The sequence below is a fragment of the Ranitomeya variabilis genome, chromosome 2 (assembly GCF_051348905.1).
Source record: "Ranitomeya variabilis isolate aRanVar5 chromosome 2, aRanVar5.hap1, whole genome shotgun sequence".
Classification (NCBI taxonomy): Eukaryota; Metazoa; Chordata; class Amphibia; order Anura; family Dendrobatidae; genus Ranitomeya; species Ranitomeya variabilis.
This window is the reverse complement of record NC_135233.1, coordinates 599,275,176-599,293,517: the sequence shown is the minus strand read 5'-3', so window position 1 is coordinate 599,293,517 and position 18,342 is coordinate 599,275,176. Positions and strand designations below refer to the sequence as shown.

Sequence of the window (18,342 nt, the reverse complement as noted above, 5' to 3'; positions counted from 1 at the left end):
CACATTTATTCCGTTTTTTTGGTTTTGTCATCATAGCGTTCACTGTGCAGTAAAAAATGACCTGGTAACATAATAATTTGGGATAGCATGATTACAGAGATACCAAACATTTGGGGGGGGTTTATATTTAAAGGGGAAGAAACTGCAAAACTGTCAAAATAGGGATTTTTGTGTACTCACCGTAAAATCCTTTTCTCCGAGCCATTCATTGGGGGACACCATGGGTGTATGCTGCTGCCACCAGGAGGCTGACACTAAGTAATACAAAGAAAGTTAGCTCCTCCCCTGCAGTATACACCCTCCTGCTGGCTCCCAGCTAACCAGTTCGGTGCAAAAGCAGTAGGAGATCAATAACAACATATAAGCGTATAGCATGTCACATTATATATGAGAGTATAACATATCAAATGATAAAAACAAGTACAACTAATAATAGGGAGGGAGCTGTGTCCCCCAATGAATGGCTCGGAGAAAAGGATTTTACGGTGAGTACACAAAAATCCCTATTTCTCCTTCGCCTCATTGGGGGACACAGACCATGGGATGTCCCAAAGCAGTCCCTGGGTGGGGACAACATCAGATTAGGCCGTGTAACCGCTACTTACAAGTGCGCCACTGCGGCCTGCAGAGTCCGCCTGCCCAGACTCACATCTGTGGAAGTGTGGGAATTATAGTGCTTCAACAATGCATGCGGACTGGACGAATCCGCAAGCTTGCAGGCGTGCCTTGCCGACGCCTGGTGCCTAGAACCCTCGACAGACAGGGAGATAGGCTGACATCTAGCATGGAAGGACTCCTGGATGGTGAAACGGATTCACCATGTTAGCATGGCCGATGAAATGGCTAAACCCTTCCTGAAAACGTCAGGAAGCCTTCCTCTACCGTCAGGAAGCCCAAATAAAGAGTCCAACCGTCGGAAGGACGCCGTCCTCGAGACGTACCTACTCAGAGCACTCACTTCGTCCAGAATATGGGGAACTCGTTCCATTTTGTGGACTGGTGCCGAAAGAGATGAGGGAAGATCTATGCCCTCATAACAGTGGTAATACATTACCACCTTGGTAAGAAGTGAAGGGGATGGCCTGAGGACAACCTTGCCTTGAAGGTAATAAGGGAAAAAAACCTGAAAGAGCAGAACAGCTAGCTCCAAAGACTCGTCATAGTGAGGATATCGCAGAGAAAAAAGGGCGACTTTCCCTGATAGTAAAGTCTGCTCGGATGAAAAGAAGTCTACTGTAAGACTCCTAGGATCATTAAGGTCCCAATGACCTAACGGTATGCGATAGGGAAGAACTACGTGTGAAAACTTCCTGTGAGAAAGTCCCTAATTGCAGTTTTGCTGCGATAAGGCGGGATGATACTAGCTCCGCAAACAAAAAAACTGACGTAGTCAATGCGAATCTCGGAGGATCGCTGGGGCCCCTTTCTGCTTCCGAAAGGCTTTCAGAAGTAGTGGAAGGAGAGTTATGGAAACTGGTACCACGGCAGAACCAGAGCATGGAGTGCGATGGCTCTTGGATCTCGAGGCCGAACCACGAACACGAGTACATTGGCATTCGGTCTGGACGTCATCCGACCTACAAGTGGAGAGCTCCAGTGAAGGCAGATGTGATGGAAGACCTCGGGGGGAAGTTCCCACTGACTTGAGGCGGAACCCTGATGGCTGAATTTGTTTGCCGTCCAGAGTTCTACTCCTGGGATATATACTGCCGAGATCACTGAATGATAGATCTCGGCCCATCATAGAATGTGAGGTATCTCGGTCATGGCGCCTGGCCATGGGTACCTGCTAGATGATTGACGTATGGCACTGCCGTGGCATTATCCAATTGAATTTGGATAGGGTGACCCGCCAGAAGGCAGTGGACCTGCTGTAGGACTACCGTTCGGATCTCCAGAGCAATGATAGGGAGAGGAAGACTGGCATTGGTAGTTACTAATAACCATTGAACCAGGAGAAAGGCCCTGGATGAAGAAGGAGCTCAGAGACTATCGCCTGAAAGTCTTTTTGACTTGCTGAAAAAGAGCGGAGCGAAGGAAACCGCTTCCATTGTCGTCACCATTTTTCCTCAGAACTCTCCTAGCAAATCGAATGAAATGAGGGGGAGAGTAATCAAGCCCTCAGAACTCTCCTTGCGCGAGATCCCTGTTGAAGGGCCATGACCTTGTCTCGAGGGAGAATTACCAGCCTTCTAGAAGTGTGCAGGATTATCCTCAAAAAGGATATCTGCTGGGCTGGAAATGAGGAGAATTTGTTTAAGTGTAGCTGCCAGTCCAGGTGAGAGGGTATCGCAAGTGATATAGACGACTCAGCGTAGTACTGGAAGGGCGGCTAGACAGTCGACCAAACAGGGCAGGACGAGCACGCCTCTAGGGTGCAAGAGAAAACATGACATCCGCCATGACCTGTGCGAACACTCTGGGTGCGGAAGCAAGGCCGAAGGACAAGGTTGTGACTTGAAAATGCTGTTCACGGATGGAAAGGCGAAGGTTAAGCATCCCGAGTGTCGATGGATGCCGAAAAAAAAAACAAAACAAAAAAAAAAACTGCACCTTGTTCTGTTGAAGTAAGGACTGAGCTGAGGAACTCCATCCGAAGAAGGAGGACCATGTCAAAGGTTGTTAGAAGTTTGAGGTCCAGGGTCAGTCTAGACTGTGCTGGACAATCCTTAAACAATCCTTTGTCAGTCTCCCGCTCAAAAGATTTGATTGGCCAGTTGTTACTGGTGTGAATCAAGGTAGATAAGGTCTAATCCATGCGGCGGCTAGGGAAGATCGAGAGCTGAACCCGAAGGCGCAAGACGGGACGAACCAGATTTGCTATCTGACAGTCCGTGGTATTTTTAATTGATGACCTATCAGGTAGGGATACTGGTAGGTATACCACAGGAGATTCTACCCAGTTAATCTACCCCATGGCGTAATGTGCAGCTGCATCCAGCAGGTCATAGTCTCTTGCCATCGCCGCTCTCTTTTGACAGTGCAGAAATAAAACTTAGGAACCCTCGATCCATCATCCTCTTAACAGGGAAGTGGAGAGGAATTGTCCGCCTTCTTGCATCATCCGCTAAATAGTGGTGATGCAGAGGGGGGTGCTCGTACGCCAAAAAAGGGTGCCTCTGTATATCCACAGAGTTCAGGTTTCCGGAGGACAGGACAGGTTGTCTGGCGTTAGGCCTGGATGCAGAAGAGGAAACATGGAGGCGACATTCCATGTGCTCGTCTGTTGATGGTGTGGGGAGATCGGGGCCCTTTAAAAGGACCCGTCGCCCTTAAAAATCAGGCCAGGCATGGCATCCCACGTAGAGGCTTCTGTCCAGTGAACTCCTTATGAAGGACACTGCGTAGTCTAGAGCAGAACCAGAGTCTTCGTCAATGTACCGAGATTGGTTACTCGTCTCTGAAGCTCTGGCAAGTTCAGGCAATATCCAATCATATAATCAGAGCCTTGTTGTTATCAAATCATTGGTGAGGGAGCAGGAAACGAAAACTTCCGTTTTCTAGATGCCTGTATGTTTCAAGACGCCTGTACGTTTCTAGAATACTTGCGGCCCCTGCTAGCCGACGGCTCCCATGTAGGATAGGGACCATGTATATCAGTCCTGCAAGCACTCCGGGCCACAGAGGGTACCCGAGGGGATTTAATCTCTTGGTCAGAGAACCATGGATTGCGGTCAGTGACGAAGTCCACTGAGGGGAACTAGAGGATAAGCTGGGGTTGGCGGCGGAGGGCTCCTCAGATTGATCATGCGCCCTTAAGACCAGGGAATACCGGTCATTCGCCTTTAAGACCAAGGAATACTGGTCATGCGCCTTTAAGACCAGGGAATACTGGTCATGCGCCTTTAAGACAAGGGAATACTGGTCATGCACCTTTAAAACAAGGGAATACTGGTCATGCGCCTTTAAGACAAGGGAATACTGGTCATGCGCCTTTAAGACCAGGGAATACTGGTCATGCGCCTTTAAGACCAGGGAATACTGGTCATGAGCTTTTAAGATCAAGGAACACTGGTCATTCGCCTTTAAGACCAGGGAATACTGGACATGCGCCTTTTAGAACAAAGAATACTGGACATGCGCCTTTAAGACCAGACAATACTGGACATGCGCCTTTAAGACCAGACAATACTGGACATGTGCCTTTAAGACCAGAGAATACTGGACATGCGCCTTTAAGAACAGAGAATACTGGACATGCGCCTTTAAGAACAGAGAATACTGGATATGCGCCTTTAAGACCAGACAATACTGGACATGCGCCTTTAAGACCAGACAATACTGGATATGCGCCTTTAAGAACAGAGAATACTGGGCATGCGCCTTTAAGAACAGACAATAATGGACATGCGCCTTTGAGACCAAGGAATACTTGTCATACGCCTTTAAGACCAGGGAATACTGGCCGAGTGCCTTTAAGACCAGGGAATACTGGTCATGCACCTTTAAGACAAGGGAATACCGGTCATTGTGATGTAGAGTGGATGTGCCCCTTTAATGCTAAAAATCGTTGCCCCAGTGTGAACCGGCCGGGTGGACCAAGATGGCCACCGTGAGTTGCAGAGTTGATAAAATCTCGCAGAGAGCGAGAAGCGCCAACTCAGGGGGCGGAGCCACGGACACGATGTTGAATAGGCCCAAGCCGGGGCCTAAGTTTCTGTAGCAGGCGGGCGACACCAGCGGGGCGTTTCAGGCGAAACTTCCAGGATGCGGCCTACACATCGGCCGAAGCCAGGGGCTAAATTTTTGCAGCTGGCCAGAGCGTTACCTCAGAGAGGTGGGCCACAGGAAAGTGGCTGAGGCTGCCTGTCAGCATGTGGATATCCCTCTGAAGATCGATCTACTCACCATCGCTGCGCGTCCCGGCATGGAGCCGCCGCGGATGTGGGTTTCAGCGCTGTTCTGTGCAGCGTGGACGGTGCAGGGATAAACCTCAATCCATCATCCGTATGTTAGGGAGGTGGAGAGGAACCGTCCGCCTCTTTGTGCCATCCGCTTTCACAGTGGTGGGACAGTGGGGGCTGCTCGGACGCCATAGAGAGGGGCCTCTGTACAGCCGAGGGTAAAACCTGGTGGACAGGGCCAGTTGTCCGGCATTAGGCCTGGCTCCAGGAGAGGATACATGGAGGCGACACTCCATGTGGTCGCCTGCTGCTGGTGTGGAGAGATCGGGACCATGAAAGGAACCGTCGCCCCTGAACTGAGCTCAGGCATGGCTTCCCACGTCGCAGGAGAGGGTACGGGGAGGTATACTCGCCGTGCTCGCCTGTTGATGGTTCGGGGGAGATCGAAACCTTGAAAGGAACCGTCGCCCCCTTCACTCTGTTAATTAAAAAATAAAAATTTACAGAAAAGTAAAAAATTAAATAAAAACGTTGGGGTCTGAAACAGACCCGTGTGCCTCCTACAGACACTAAGCAAGAACTGGTTAGCTGGGAGCCAGCAGGAGGGTGTATACTGCAGGGGAGGAGCTAACTTTCTTTGTATCACTTAGTGTCAGCCTCCTGGTGGCAGCAGCATACACCCATGGTCTGTGTCCCCCAATGAGGCGAAGGAGAAAAATAAAATACAAAAAAATTATTATTTTTTTTTTTATTCGCCGTCTTCCGAGATCCGTAACTATTTTTCTATTAATGGCGCTGTGTGAAGGTTTGCTTTTTGCATGGTGAGCTGTTTTGTCTAACATTTTGGGGTGCCTTTATTGTTTTTCTGAGGCAGAGGCGGGGGAACCACTGATTCTGGCATTTCAATTTTCCTCTCCTTACAGCAGTTACCATAATTGCCGATTTATTTAGCTTTATATGAACCTTTATGGATGCAGCGATACTGAATATGTTTATTTTTTTATTTAATCCCTTGTAAAAAGAAATCATTTTTTAATTTATTTTTTGTTTTTACAAAGAGGGGAGCGATTCATATTTTTATATGTTAAGAAACTTTTAGTTAATATTTTTACTTTTTTATTTAATCTGGGATCATTGGATCACTTGTACTATATACTGCACCCCATCAGGACCCCACATTTGCATTGCAAGGGATCCTAACATGCAATCTAGACAGTTAAATGCCGCTGTCGACAGACTGACGGCAGCATTCAAGTTGTTAAATCACAGCAATCGACACCTGCAGCTTAGATTCATGAGTCCGCTCCATCCATCCCGTACACCCATATAAGCTAAGGGGTTAAGTAACGGGCACCAAGTTCACGGCGGGTTTTAATTGAAGCCCATTTACATGACCAGGATAGATTTCCAACCACTAGAAGCCAAGTTTACAGCAAGCAGTGATCCTGATAGCTGACAGAGTGATACCAAAGATATATCGGAAAATTGCAGAAATTACATTTTTTCAGAAACCACCTTTAAAAAGAAATAAAAAGCGTCGATATTCACCTTTTGTGGGTTCAGAACCTTAATGACCTGCGTGACACTACCAGCGTTGAAGGGTGGAAGGACATTACTGGTCGGAGATAGGAGCTGAAGCTGGAACGTCTGGAACAAAACATGCACCGATAAGTGAGTGTTCTTGGCCCGAAGCCTCGGAGTCTAAAAAGAGCAAATACGAGGACAAAGGCGACGCTGTGTAACCCCTGTAAGAGATACCTTTGGTACGGCCGCCTGGAACACATAGTCCGTCATCTCGCTGTCTGTGCTGTTGAACGCTTGGGTTGTGATCACCGTCACGCTGGCGTTCGTGCTGGATCGCTCAAAGCTGAAGTCTATTTTCAGGCCGTTCTTGTTGTAAGCAATGATGGGTGGAATACCTGCGGAGAGATGAGAAGAATGGCTCCGATAAGCTGATACCTACCCGACCTTTAATATTTTAGTATATGTGGGGGGGGCTTTTGTACAGACCTGATATTTCATTGAATAGAGGTTGCACTGACAGTCCATCTAGCAGGAGCTGGGGTGCAGGCATCTGCTGGAGCGCTGCTGGAGGAGCTGATGGGATGAGGAAAGAAATTATAATTAAAATCGACAGATAAATGAGTATATTTATTGAATCAATAAATCAAAATTGTCCTTTTTGGCAATCAATCTGGGGTCCCACACAACGGTCGCAATACAGCCACTTTAAAAAACGGCAGCAGCTTTAGGCCGGTCTCCCGGTTCATGTAAGGACCACGGCTTCCAGACCCTAAATCAACAGCCTCATGTTATATTACAGAGCAGGTTTCCTTTACTCTGTCGCCTCATTGGGGGACCCAGGACCATGGGTGTTATGCTGCTGTACACTAGGAGGCGACACTATGCATAATCTGAAAAAGATTAACTGTGGCTCCTCCTGTGCAGTATACACCCCTGGACGGCATCAGCCTTCTCCAGTTTTTGCTTAGTGTCGCATAGGAGTCACACCTAAAAGATTTTTACTCCTTTTTTTCCGACGGGATTACAGATGAAGAAAAGAGGGTCTCTTGTGAGACTCCCGGCATGGCTCCTTCCTCGGCCCCCTATTATGGGGTGCCCAGTTGAAGTAGAGATGGCTATTCCCCATGTTGCTCCTTCCCCAGTCCCTCAGGTGCTGGTTCAAAGTAGAGACCCCCCCATCCTTCCCCAATTCCTTTTGGTTTCTGGGTTGAGGTCGAGGCGAGGATAAAGGCCCCTGAAGGTGACAACAGCACCCTCCCTATCCCCCTCTGGGGGTATTAGGTTGAGACACCTCAGGTAGGGCCTGTACAGGCAGCATTCTACAGCTCCCAGCAATGGGCCAGCACACTGCGCCTGCATCCAGGGACCCCAGCCCAGCTGCAGGCTCCTGTTGGGGCCGGGGGGAGTGCAGGCAGGCATGGCACATACAGACACAGGGCTCCCTGCGCCCGTCTCTGCGGCAGCACCAGCTCTATACTGCCTCAGGGAGACCCCTACCGGGCTCCCCCTTCCGCTTATAGCCCCACCGCCATCCTGCCTTTAAATCCGGAGGGGTCCGGTTCAGATCCGACCCTCTCCCGGACTTTCGCGCCGGCCTGGAGCCCTTCTGGGCCTCAGGCATCTAATTTAGGCCCTGGCTTCGGCCTAGCTGAAGCTGCCGCCTCCTCTCCGCCCCCCGGATGACAAATATGACACTCTACAGTGTCATAAAGTGGGTGGATCGAGACAGAAAGGGCGCGTTTTTACACAGCCTTGCCGCCGTTTTCCAGCTCTCCGCCCCCTTCTCCTCCTTTCCTCTCTGTCTCAGCAGCCATTTTCGGCTGCAGATTAACCCTGCATCTCCCGGCCTGCAGGACCAGGACCAGGCAGCCAGTCTCCGGGGGGCACAGGACTGTGGATCTTCGGCGCTGGACCTAGGGGCACACTGGTGGGGTAAGATCACAGCTGGGTTTTTTACTCAGCTGTGAATCCATATTACCCATAAGGCTCCCCTATAGGTTTCTCTACCCCTGTAAGGTCCTCTGCTGGCAGCACTTCTGTGCACTATGCCGGGCTCAAGGTCCAAGAGAACCAGGCAGAACTGCTATTATGCATTCTGCACAGCCTGCGGGACCGCTCTCCCCAGTAGTAGCACCTACCCGCATTGTCAGAACTGTATACAAACTAATGTGTCAGAGCTCCAAGAAGCCCCTGCCAATGCCTCGGTGTCTAATGCCACGCCGGAATGGGCTACTCAGATATCGCAATCTATAGATAACCTAACCTCCACATTGCTTCAGGCTCTGCAGGGTCATGCCCCGGCTATGACCGTTACCCAGCAAAGGGAGAGCTTGACTCAGGAACAAGATGACCCTGGCACATCCACGTCTAGGTCAGGACGCAAGCGGACCCATAGATCAAGTCCATCTGCGTCATCCCATAGCACACGGTCATCCCCCTCTAGGGATAGACACCGTAGCTCCAGGTCATCTAGACCGTCCCATTCCAGGGACAGACGATGCAGATCTCCGCAATCCCCGACCAGAGAAGGCCTCCTCCCCGGCCCACTCAGCAGGGGACGCCCCAGTGATACACAGGATTCGGAAGGCATCTGCGACTCTGACTCGGACAGAGAAACGGAGGGGTCCCTGATCCCAATCCCTCCTAGCAATACAGCGCTAGTTGAGGACATAATTTCATCCATCCATCGGGTGCTGGACATTTCTGATCCGCCACCAGAGGCCCCAGAACATAAGATTTCCTTTGAAGGACCTCTGAAGCCGCCTAAGGTTTTCTCTAACCACCCAGAGTTTAAGGCGATCCTTAAAAAGCAGCTCTCACAGCCTGAGAAAAAAATCGCTAATCGCAAATATCTGGAGGCGAGGTACCCCTTCCCACAGAAGGACACCAAGGAATGGACAGATCCACCTGAAGTGGACCCCCCAGTCTCTAGGCTAGCAGCACAGACTCTCCTTTCACTGCCAGATAGCTCAACCCTCAGGGACGCAGCAGACCGGCAGGTAGAACGCATGGCTCGTTCAATTTTCGAGGCAGCAGGGGCATCCTTGGCTCCCGCGTTTGCCTCAGTTTGGGCTGCCAAGGCCATTCTGGCCTGGGCGAAGAATTTACAAGCTCTCCAAGCATCCGCTCCTGAGCTGTCGGACCAAGCGGTTCAAATAGCAGTTGTAGCAGACTACATGCTCCATGCAGCTCTGGATTCAGCAAGGGGAGTAGCGGGGATAGCATCAAACGCCATCACGATTCGGTGTATCCTCTGGCTGCGGGAATGGAAAGCGGACGCAGCCTCAAAGAAGTCCCTCACGCACCTCCCCTACCTCAGTGGGAGACTTTTCAGTGAACAGTTGGACACTATGATATCCAACGCCACCGGGGGTAAGAGTACTTCTCTTCCCCAACTGAAACCTAAACGCACTTACAAGAAGCGTAACTAAACTCGATTCCGATCCTTTCGGAGTACCTCCGGCTGGTCCGTCTCGCGTCCAGCACAAAATCGTAACCGTTCCCCACGCAGGGACAACTCACGATCGACGCAAAGGTCGGACAAGACCTGGCAGTCAAAAGCAGGCCAGCCTAAGCCCAGAGGAGGAAAATCTCAGACTTTCTCCTCATCATGACTCACGGACTCCGGAAGACACCACACCAGTAGGCGGCCGACTTTTGCTCTTTCATCAAGTCTGGCTGCCTATTACAGAAGACAGGTGGGTCATGGAACTAGTGTCTTCCGGATACAAAATAGACTTCACCTCCAACCCACCGGACCAATTCTTCCTCTCTGTCCCCCCAAAACCGCCAGCCAAGGCTCGTGCCTACCACCAAGCGGTCTCCTCGCTTTTTCAAGCAGGAGTCATAGTACCGGTACCCACGACCGACCGCTTCCGAGGGTTCTACTCCAATCTGTTCGTAGTTCCCAAGAAAGGAGGCAGCGTATGACCCATACTAGACCTAAAACAGCTCAACAAATATGTACGGGTCCGTCATTTCCGCATGGAGTCCCTTCGGTCCATCATTGCGTCCATGGAGAAGGGAGAATATCTCGCCTCCATAGACATACAAGACGCATACCTGCATATACCCATTGCACCTGCCCATCAGAGGTTTCTCAGGTTCGCAATAGGCCAGGACCACTACCAATTCGTGGCTCTCCCTTTCGGACTCGCCACGGCTCCCAGAGTGTTCACCAAGGTCATGGCAGCCACCATGGACGTCCTGCACTCCAGAGGCATAGTAGTCGTTCCATACCTGGACGATCTACTCATCAAGGCTCCCACCCTCAAGGACTGCGAGCTCAGCGTCTCAATCACAACCGATACTCTCAGTCGCATGGGCTGGTTAATCAACCTACAAAAGTCATCACCAACCCCGAGTCAGTCCCTGACCTTCCTGGGAATGTTATTCAACACCTCCAGGGGTCTAGTGCTCCTTCCCAAGGACAAGGCACTGGCTCTCCGACTAGCAGTTCGCACCCTCCTCCGCAAACCCCCTCGATCTCTCCGGTTTGCCATGAGAGTCCTCGGCAAGATAGCAGCAGCAATAGAAGCTGTCCCATTTGCCTAGTTTCACCTCAGACCTCTCCAACTAGCCATTCTCAAGTCCTGGGACAGGAATCCCTTTTCTCTCGACAGGGAGTTCCAGCTAACGCCGTCAGCCAGGAGGTCCCTGCACTGGTGGCTCAAGCCAACCTCGCTAGCAAAGGGGAAATCCTTTCTCACAGGTCAATGGAAGGTTCTGACCACCGACGCGAGCCTGACGGGTTGGGGTGCGGTGCACCTACACCACAGGGCAAGTGGTCCCCAGTGGAAGCGACCATGCCCATCAACATCCTGGAAATTCGTGCCATCCTTCTGGCATTGAGGGCAGCCTCTCACATCAGAATACAGTCGGACAATGCCACGGCTGTGGCATATGTGAATCACGAAGGGGGGACCCGCAGTACCCAGGCGATGCGAGAAGTGTCACACATCCTCCGCTGGGCGGAGGACACAGGGTCGGTTCTTTCGGCGGTCCACATTCCGGGTGTGGACAACTGGGAAGCAGACTTCCTCAGCCGACAAGGAATAGACTCGGGAGAGTGGTCTCTCCATCCCGAAATTTTTCAACAGATCTGTCTCCGCTGGGGGACCCCGGATGTGGACCTAATGGCATCCCACTTCAATGCCAAGGTCTCCAACTTCATGGCCAGAACACACGATCTGCGGTCACTCGGAGCAGACGCTCTGGTTCAGGACTGGACCCAGTTCCAGCTTCTGTATATTTTTCCACCTCTCCCCCTGATATCCAGAGTGGTGAGGAAGATCAAACAAGAGGGAGTTCCAACCATCCTAATTGCACCGGACTGGCCCAGACGCACATGGTACGCCGACATCGTACAACTCACAGCAGACGCCCCCCGACCGCCACGATCTTCTATCATAAGGCCCGTTCTACCACCAGAACTCAGGGGCTCTCAATTTGACGGCGTGACCCTTGAGACCTGGGTTCTAACCCAGGCAGGGCTCTCGACGGACGTCATTGGAACCATGATCAGAGCACGGAAACCAGCCTCTGCCAAGATTTATTACCGTACCTGGAAAGCTTTCTTTACCTGGTGTGAATCTCGTGGCCAGATCCCACTCCCTTATTCCCTACCTAAAGTACTTGGTTTTCTCCAATCGGGTCTGGAGGCCAGGCTGTCATTGGGCTCGCTTAAGAGCCAGGTGTCAGCCCTCTCAGTGCTTTTTCAAAGGCGCATTGCTACCAAGCCGCAAGTAAGGACTTTCCTTCAGGGGGTTTCCCGATTGGTTCCCCCCTACAGACGACCACTAGAAACGTGGGACCTCAACCTGGTCCTGACAGCATTGCAGGAACCACCCTTCGAACCCCTTAAGGAGGTCCCGCTCCGCCTTCTTTCCCAGAAGGTGGTTCTCCTGGTGGCAATCACCTCGCTACGCAGGGTGTCTGAACTGACAGCACTCTCCTGCAGACGGCCCTTCCTGGCTTTTCACCAGGACAAGGTAGTTCTTCGTACGGTCCCATCCTTCCTTCCGAAGGTTGTGTCCGACTTCCACCTCAATGAGAAAATTTCACTACCATCCCTTTGTCCGGTTCCGGTTCATAGAGTGGAGAAGGCTCTGCATACGCTTGACCTTGTCAGGGCATTGCGTATATACGTGTCTAGGACTGCGTCCTTCCGGAGGTCTGATTCTCTTTTCCTCCTTCCAGAAGGCGGCCACAAGGGTCTGCCAGCTTCCAAAGCTACCCTTGCCAGGTGGATCAAATCCACCATACAAGAGGCCTACCGCCTTAAGAATTCTCCTCTTCCAGCCGGTATTACGGCACACTCTACATGGGCGGTAGGGGCCTCCTGGGCCATTCGGCACCAGGCTTCGGCACAACATGTGTGTAAGGCGGCCACTTGGGACTAGCTTACACACATTTACTAAACACTACAGGGTTCATACCCAGTCCTCAGCGGACGCGAGCTTGGGTAGATATGTCCTGCAGGCGGCGGTGCCCTAAGTATAGGGGCCTGTCTGCACAATATTCGTCCATTGCTTCCCACCCAGGGACTGCTTTAGGACGTCCCATGGTCCTGTGTCCCCCAATGAGGCGACAGAGTAAAGGAGATTTTTGTGTACTCACCGTAAAATCTCTTTCTCTTAGCCTCTAATTGGGGGACACAGCTCCCACCCTGTTGCCCTTTCCGGGCCGTTGTAACTGTTGAGTTCTCATATTGTTTTCTTGAGCTCGTACATAGTTGCCTTCTTACAGGCATAATTAGGTTATTCATGTTACATAGTTGCCTTCTTACAGGCATAATTATGTTATTCATGTTACGTTCCTCCTACTGCTTTTGCACAAAACTGGAGAAGGCTGATGCCGTCCAGGGGTGTATACTGCACAGGAGGAGCCACAGTTAATCTTTTTCAGATTATGCATAGTGTCGCCTCCTAGTGGACAGCAGCATAACACCCATGGTCCTGTGTCCCCCAATTAGAGGCTAAGAGAAAGAGATTTTACGGTGAGTACACAAAAATCTCCTTTTCTCCTGCTTGCACTTCAGAGGTGGAGACGAGTCCTCGGTCTGCACAACCAGCTTGTATTTTTCCGACTCACTTTTTTTTTTATTGAACTGAAGTTGAAATAACTCTGGGAGCATTGACGTCACGCTTCAAACAGAAGCCCCCCTACCGACGTGCTCCCCTCATCAATCACTCACCTCCAAGGTTTAGATCGCCCAGTAAATCTAGCAGTTCTCCTCCCACAGTGGATTGTTTCGGAGGTGGCGCAGTGGGTATCACCAGCTGAATATCATTTCCTCCTAAGAGATCTAATAAATCGTTGGCCTGTAAAAGGAAAAACAGATGTATTTTGGAAGATACAAAGTCTGGATGACTCAGCAGCGGCTGCTATTGATCACATCTGTTCACCTTTCTGGTACCGTCTCCATTTATTATCTGTCGGGCCCTGCACAGCAATAGTGTGGGCAGCCGACCTCTGAGAGGAAGCGTCAGTAGAGAAAACATGTCCCTTTCCAGGAAAAAAACGCCAAATTATGCAAATTCAGAAATGAACTGAGTGATAATCTCCAATTCCTAATGCACCAATGATATAAATATGGTCTATAGTGCAGAGGCTGGATATGCGGGATGCATAAAGATAGAAAACAAAAAAAAGACAAAATGGTGAGCAGCGGGCGGCCAGAGGTGAGTATTGGTTAAATAAAACAACTAAGGCCGGCGTCACACTGGCGAGTTTTACGGACGTATGAGCGCAGAAAATACACCCGTAAAATACACATAACACACGGCCCAATGATTCCCTATGTCCCAGCTCCTATCAGCCGTATTTTACTGATCAGTATTATACGGTCTTGTGCGGCCGTACAAAATCGCAGCATGCTGCGTTTGTCACCATAATGCGCAAAAAAAAAATCGCCAATGAAAGTCTATGGGGGCGAGAAAAATACGGATTACACACGGACCAGCAGTGTGACCTGCGAGAAATACGCAGCGGTGTTCTATAGAAAAGCCGGTAATTCAATTGCCGGCTTTTCATTTCTCCTTCACAAACCCAACAGGATAGGAGACATGGTTTACATACAGTAAACCATCTCATATCCCTTTTTTTTTTGCATATTCCACCCTACTAATGTTAGTAGTGTGTATGTGCAAAATTTGGGCGCTGTAGCTTGTAAAGAAAGGGTTAAATCGCGGAAAAAATTGGCACGGGCTCCCGCGCAATTTTCTCCGCCAGAGTGGTTAAGTCAGTGACTGAGGGCAGATATTAATAGCCTAGAGAGGGTCCATGGTTATTGGCCCCCCCTAGCTAAAAACATCTGCCCCCAGCCAACTTGACCTGAGCATCGGAAGGTATGAGATATTGTTTTTTTATTTTTCCTTTGTTACAGAACGAGGGTCATCAGGTGGATTACCAGTATAATAAAATATTACAACAACCTGTGTCTTTATTTCATTAAAATACTTGTAAATAATGTGTGTGTTTTATTAACCATTTCGTACTATTGGATTAATAATGGATAGGTGTCATAATAATAGCAAGGTGACATTAACCCTTCATTACCCCATATCCCACCGCTACACGGGAGTCGGAAGAGAGTGGCCAAGTGCCAGAATAGGCGCATCTTCCAGATGTGCCTTTTCTGGGGTGGCTGGGGGCAGATGTTTGTAGCCGGGGGGGGGGGGGGGGGGGGCAATAACCATGGACCCTCTCTAGGCTATTAATATCTGCCCTCAGTCACTGGCTTTACCACTCTGGTGGAGAAAATTGCACGGGAGCCCACGCCAATTTTTTCCGCCATTTAACCCTTTATTTTACAAGCTAGAGTGCCCACATTTTGCACATACACACTACTAACAGTAGTGTGGAATATGCAAAAAAAAAAGGGATATGAGATGGTTTACTGTATGTAAACCATGTCTCATATCCTGTCGGGTTTGGGAAGGAGAAATGAAAAGCCGGCAATTGAATTACCGGCTTTTCACATATCTAGCGCTGAATTAAATATAAGTACAGAATATAAATATATATATTTTAACGAACATTTGAGCACATAAATCCATTAGATGTCGGTTTTGCAAGCCTACGAGAAAATATCACAGTACGGATGCCATACGGAGGATGCCATGCGCAAAATACGCTGACACACCCTGCCTACGGATGACATACGGATCACTATTTTGGGAACATTTCTGCGTATTACGGCCGTAAAAAACGGACCGTATTTACATACGCCGAGTGTGACGCCCCGCTGCTCACTGTCTGGTCCTCTTCTTACCGCAAAAAATAAAATAAAAAAAATGCCATAGATCAAAAAGCAGTGTGCCCCGTCACCTGGATAATTTCAGAAGCTGCCTGTTACAGTCGCCCAGAAATAGCCGAGTACACAGCTTTACCAGCAGCGCTGCGTTCTCACCTGGCTGGATGGTTGTTGAGTAGAAGGAATGGGTTTGGTGTCTATGATTCCAGGTTCTGCTTCCCCATTAGTTTGAGCTATGTCGGTAGGGCCATTCGTCATGGTCTTCTCCATGATGGGCATCCTCTCCAGAAGCGCAGACCTAGAAACCCGCAGGCATGAGATCTGTGGAGTGACCCCGGATGGCGTTTACAAACCCAAATTACAGATGCAGTCGTTCTTCTCACCTCATGTGGTCGTACTTCTTGAATAAAGCATTGTACTCCACCGCTCTCTGCTGAAGCTCTACATCAATGCTGCTGCCATAGATGGAAACCACTTTCTTTATGCGGCTGCAGAAATCAAGAAGGATTAAGTTAGAAAATGATCAGAGAGAACTAGAAACAAGGTCCTGGCGCAGCTCAGCCGGATCTGATCTTCCTACCGATCCTTAGTACTTACTTGACAGTGTTCGTGAACCTAGTGGAGTTTTTCATGATGGCAGTCAGGACAAAGCCTCGGGTAACGGAGGAGGACATGTTGGAAATCAGGAGACTCTCTAGAATATCCAGAACCTCGTCTTCGGTGACCTGGTGAGGAATAAATCTACTTAAAATGTCTAGCTCATATATAGCCACAGAAAATGCCAGAAAATTGTACCCCCTTTCTGGATAAAATCACTACGGCATATTAGGAGGGGTATGCTCAAGTTTGGAAGTGGTATCTTCCCTATCAATGGGGGTCCAACGATCCCGAGAACCGAGGCTTGTGTGAATGGAGTGGTGACTGATTACACACAATTCCACTTCATTTTTAACAAGGACTGTCAGAGCCCAATAAATGCTGCGCTTGAGTGGACTCCGGCAGTCAAGGAGTGGAGGTGTGCATGATCGACCATCACTACATTCACACTTCGGGATCATGGGGGTCCCAGCAGAAGGAAAGTTATCCCCTATCCCCTGCCAAACTTGAGAACACCCCTTTAAATGTCTAAAATCATTATACAGCTTTCTCCACACGTTGTACCTGGATAGGTTCCTCCTCTTCGCATTGGCCCGATACCAGCAGGTCTCCATATTCTCCTATACACCAGGACGCCACCTGGACCAGCGGTTGCTGCAGAAGACAAGAAAGGTCAAAGAAAACTGACTAGAGAGTCACCATAAAATACAGAGGAAAGCAGCACCACCTAGTGGTCATACAGAGAATTGACAGGAAAATCCTTTAATTAAGTCATTTAAAAAAAAAAAAAAAGAATGACCCACATTTTTTATTTATTTTCTTATCTGATAAGAAAAAAAAGTCTCTCAAATATTAAGTATTTTTGCACCGTCATTTCAAGTCTGAGTTTAATTTTCCTCTTGCAAATAAAACATGTTTCCTTCATACACTCATGGTTGAAAATGTTGGCACCCTTGAAAGTGTTCCAGAAAATGAAGTATTTCTTCCAGAAAATTATTGAAATTACACGTTTTGTTATACACGTTTATTTCCTTTGTGTGTACTGCAACACAAAAAAAAAAGACAAATTGGACATCATTTCACACAAAACCCTAAAAATGGACTGGACAAAATTGATAGCAGCTTTCCAAAATTGTGAGTAAACACCTTTTTTTCAAGCATGAGATGCTCGTTCAAACTCGCCTGTGGCAAGTAACAGGTGTGGACAATATGAAAATCACACCTCAAACCAGATAAAAAGAGAAGTTGACTCAATCATTGCATTGTGTGTCTGTGTGTGCCACACTAAGCATGGAGAACAGAAAGTGGAGAAGAGAACTGTCTGAGGATTTGAGAACTAAAATTGTTGACAAATATCAACAATCTCAAGGATTAAAGTCCATCTCCAGATATTTTCATATTCCTGTGTCCACGGTGCGCAACGTAATCAAGAAGTTTACAACCCATGGAACTGTAGCTCATCTCACTGGACGAGGACGGAAGAGAAAAATGAATGAAAGGTTGCAACATAGGATAGTCCTAATGGTGGATAATCACCCACTATCAAGGTCCAAGGAAATTCAGGAGACCCAGGAGGACCCTACTGCTGACACAAATATAAAAAATAGACTTCAGTTTACCAAAATGTACATGAGTAAGCCAAAATCCTTCTGGAAAAGCGTCTTGTGGACAGATGAGACCACAATAAAGCTTTTTTAGTAAAGCATATTATTCTACTGTTAACAAAAATGGAATGAGGGCTACAAAGACAATAACACACTTCCTACAGTCAAATATGGTGGAGGTTCAGAGATGTTTTTGGGTTGTTTTACTGCCTCTGGCACTAGGTGACTTGACTGTGCAAGACATCATGAAATCTGAAGATTACCAAAGGATTTTGGGTGGTAATGTAGTGCCCAGGGTCAGAAAGCTGGCATTGTGTCCTAGGCCATGGGTCTTCCAGCAGAACAATGACACCAAACATACTTCAAGGAGCCCCAGAAATGGATGGAAACAAAGCGCTGGAGAGTTCAGAAGTGGCCAACAATGAGTCCAGATCTAAATCCCATTGATCACCTGTGGGGAGATCTTAAAATACGGGAAACCTGGAGCAGTTTACAAAACTAGAGTGGTCCAAAATAC

At 48.9% G+C, this 18,342-nt stretch overlaps 1 protein-coding gene across 4 annotated transcripts in view; it reads right to left on the bottom strand.

Moving 5' to 3' along the window:
• AP1G1 (adaptor related protein complex 1 subunit gamma 1) overlaps nucleotides 1–18,342 on the bottom strand; it is a 65,329-nt gene that overhangs the window by 2,005 nt on the left and 44,982 nt on the right. For all 4 annotated transcript variants that reach the window (XM_077288566.1, XM_077288567.1, XM_077288564.1 and 1 more), the window contains exons 15-22: nucleotides 16,786–16,875; nucleotides 16,222–16,349; nucleotides 16,008–16,112; nucleotides 15,781–15,922; nucleotides 13,564–13,690; nucleotides 6,855–6,941; nucleotides 6,603–6,763; nucleotides 6,393–6,491 (exon numbers count right to left, since the gene is read on the bottom strand). In XM_077288566.1, coding sequence (XP_077144681.1) covers nucleotides 6,393–6,491; nucleotides 6,603–6,763; nucleotides 6,855–6,941; nucleotides 13,564–13,690; nucleotides 15,781–15,922; nucleotides 16,008–16,112; nucleotides 16,222–16,349; nucleotides 16,786–16,875 — 939 coding nt within the window. The remainder of the gene's footprint in view (nucleotides 1–6,392; nucleotides 6,492–6,602; nucleotides 6,764–6,854; nucleotides 6,942–13,563; nucleotides 13,691–15,780; nucleotides 15,923–16,007; nucleotides 16,113–16,221; nucleotides 16,350–16,785; nucleotides 16,876–18,342) is intronic.